Source organism: Cyprinodon variegatus, unplaced genomic scaffold, assembly GCF_000732505.1.
Source record: "Cyprinodon variegatus isolate N-32 unplaced genomic scaffold, C_variegatus-1.0 Scaffold998, whole genome shotgun sequence".
NCBI lineage: Eukaryota > Metazoa > Chordata > Actinopteri > Cyprinodontiformes > Cyprinodontidae > Cyprinodon > Cyprinodon variegatus.
The window spans coordinates 257,180-260,256 of record NW_015151451.1 but is presented as its reverse complement, the minus strand read 5'-3'; the positions used below and the strand labels follow the sequence as shown (position 1 = coordinate 260,256).

At 51.6% G+C, this 3,077-nt stretch overlaps 1 protein-coding gene across 1 annotated transcript in view; it reads left to right on the top strand.

The window, feature by feature from the left end:
- Nucleotides 1–3,077, top strand: part of LOC107100665 (zinc finger protein ZXDC-like) — a 16,157-nt gene that overhangs the window by 8,253 nt on the left and 4,827 nt on the right. The window contains exons 4-7 of the mRNA XM_015399236.1: nucleotides 1,137–1,400; nucleotides 1,498–2,264; nucleotides 2,528–2,612; nucleotides 2,694–2,842. Of these exons, the coding sequence (XP_015254722.1) occupies nucleotides 1,137–1,400; nucleotides 1,498–2,264; nucleotides 2,528–2,612; nucleotides 2,694–2,842 (1,265 nt within the window). The remainder of the gene's footprint in view (nucleotides 1–1,136; nucleotides 1,401–1,497; nucleotides 2,265–2,527; nucleotides 2,613–2,693; nucleotides 2,843–3,077) is intronic.

The window sequence follows — 3,077 nt, the reverse complement described above, 5'->3', positions numbered from 1 at the left end:
CTTGAGTATCGAAAATAATCGAATCGTTGGGTCAGGAAAGTCTCAATCGTTTAAGCTAGACGGCTAGATAACAATGCTCCATTAAACAGACGTGTCCTCTTTGGCCTCTGACCTTTGCCCTCTCTGTGAGCATGGTAAAACTGGAATAATCAGCACATGGTACGAGCTAACTAATATTGGACGCTAACAGTAATGTTCCAGATGATTTACATCTACAACCTCTGTTACCATCGTCGCTCAAACAGCTGCACTGTCTGAAGCCTTTCAAGGTAAAAGTGAAATAAAAGCTGCTAATAGGCTGGAAATATTTTACATTCCCATGTTTATTTCCTACGATGGAGTATTGGGGCCAGGCTAGAGATTTTTTCTAGTATTTTTTTTTTATTTCAAGAATAAAGTCATAAAATTACAAGAAAAAGGCAGAGAACTAAATGGAAATTTTTCCTCTCTGTGACGATCTAAACGTTATCCTTTATTAGTACTAACAGTTTTTTAACAAGTTGTAGCTTTAGTTGCAGAGGTGGTAATCTGCTGCTCCCTGGTGTGAGAGAAAAAAAAAATCAACCTCCTATTGTTGCTATGGTTACATACCATAATAAGCATGTAAAAAATAAAATATCTGTTTCTGTCATGCTAACAGCCAGCCGTCGGCTAACTGGTCAGCTTGGGTTCGACCCCAACACCCAGAAAATATCCAGAACTAAAGGCAGAAAAAAAATCACCTTTTTCAATCTTTAATCATAAATGCTAGTTAATGGGTTTGTAAAATGAAACCTTTAAAACCCAATTTGAAAATGATTGAAGGTTTTCTGATGTATTATTCTTTTAATAAATAATCCAGCAATAAAATAAAACAGCCAAAGTATTGAAACCATCCTTGTGTTCGGTAGTGATTCCATCCCAGGTTACTGCGGTGTCTGGATCCAGCGTTTGAGTATAGATGATGTTAACCACGCTACCAGCCTCGGCCTGGTGGCACGGCCAGCAGGAGCCAGGCATGGTCGCCCCGCTGGCTGTTTTTACTTCTTTGCTTCGTGTTTCCTGCTGTCTCTGCTGCGTTAAGCTGGAAATATGAGCTGGTTTAGATAAATGTTCCCTGAGCTGCAGAACATCGACCAGGATTCCCTTCAGATGAGGAATGAATTCCCTCCATGGTGGAAAATGGGTTTTAACTTTCCAGCTGTGTTCAGCTGTGGATTCTGACCTTAACGTCTGCTTCTTGTCCTCAGGTTGTTATGCCAAATTCTCCGCCCGCAGCAGCTTGTACATTCACTCCAAGAAGCATAAGCAGGATGCCAGCTCCCTGAGAACCCGCTGCCCGGTGGCCAACTGCTCCAAGCACTTCTCCTCCCGCAGCAGCCTGAAGAGCCACATGCTCAAACACCACCACCTCAGTCCTGGTTGGTACCCACACACCCCGGCTCGGGGCTGGGAGCCGTTTGGCAGAACAGGCGTCCAGGTTCTGGTTCTGTGTAACGTTTTCCTCTCCTTCTGCAGATGTTCTCAGCCAGATGGAGACCACCCCCTCCCTGACTCCCAGCAGCGAGCTGATCAGCTCCGCCCACTCGTCGGTTGCCGGGCCCGGAGGCGCCGGGCCGGACCAGCTGTCCAACCTGGACCTCAGCTCTCTGTTCTCCTCGGTCCCCGCTGGTGCCGCGCCGAGTGCCGGCATAGAGGCAGGCCTCCCTGTGGCCGGCAGCGGCTCCAGTGGCGCCTTCACCATGGATCTGTCTCTGGTCAGCTCAGGGATTCTAACCATAGACCCGTCCTCCATGGGCGCCACACTTGTTAGCGGGACCACGTTGGCCAAGCCTTTGGACCCTCTTGTCTTGGCTCCTGGTGCCGAGCTGACTCATCAACACGGACTGGAGGGGGCGGTGGGGGACGTCCTCCCCCCACAGGGAACCCTGAACCTGGACGACGTGCAGACGGTCACCCCAGAGGCCCTGGGGACGCTGGCGGCCCTGACCATGCAGGGCGCCTCGGTGGACCCCGCCCTGCAGCACCCGCTCGGCTCCTCCAGCGGCCTGGCGGTGGAGCCCTCGGCCGCCTTGGCTGTGGCCCCGGTCCCCGAACTCCTGGCCTCGCCCTCCAAAGTGGTGGAGGTGGGGGGGCAGGGAGGCGCGGGTCACCTGCTGGGCTGTGTGGAGGTTCTGGGTCCGCAGGACGGGGGGAAGGTTCTGACCTCTCAGTTTGTGTTCCCCAGCAGCAGCTTCAGCCCTCAGAAGGACCTGGAACTTTCCGTGTCTCCAAGCAGCTTCCTGGTGAGAACAAGTCCCCCGCTCTGGGCGCCACTTTCATGGCCATCTATACCTGAAGCCACATCGGCCATTTATCCAAAGTTAGCAATAGACGGGGAAAGTGATACGGCGTCCATATTTGGTCGCTCAGGCGAGGACTCTGGTTTGGTCCTTTTTTCCTTAGAATCATTAAACCTGGAAAGATGTCGAAGTTTGAAACTTTCTGCTGTATTTCTGCTCAGTAGGCCCAAAGCTAACGGTTCTGTGTGTCATGGTTTCCTCTTCAGGACAGCGGCGGTTCTGCTCGGACCGACTACAGAGCCATCCAGCTGGCCAAGAAGAAGAAGCAGAGAGGTTCCTCAGCCACGCCTGGTACTTAGCGCCGCCATTGCAGATCCAGAAAGAAAAACGGCTACAGCTGTGATGACCTTTCACCTTTTGGTTTAACTTTAGGTTCCTGTCAGAGAAAAGCCAAAGTTCCAAAGGTTTCTGTGACATCATGCGCTGCTCGTTACAGTGACGGAGCTGTAGCAGCCAGCGGGGGTCTGACCCTGAGGGACCCCGTCACGGGGACTCAGTATGTCCAGATTCAGCTTCTGCAGGTGAGCTTCAGCAGCAACGTCACCTTCTCCACACCAGCACAGAGGCTCTTCCTCCTCCTGGTGAACACTCTGATGGACGTAGCCTTGGTTAGCATGCTGAGCAGCTTAGCTCTGATGGACGTAGCCTTGGTTAGCATGCTGAGCAGTTTAGCTCTGATGGACGTAGCCTTGGTTAGCATGCTGAGCAGCTTAGCTCTGATGGACGTAGCCTTGGTTAGCATGCTGAGCAGTTTAG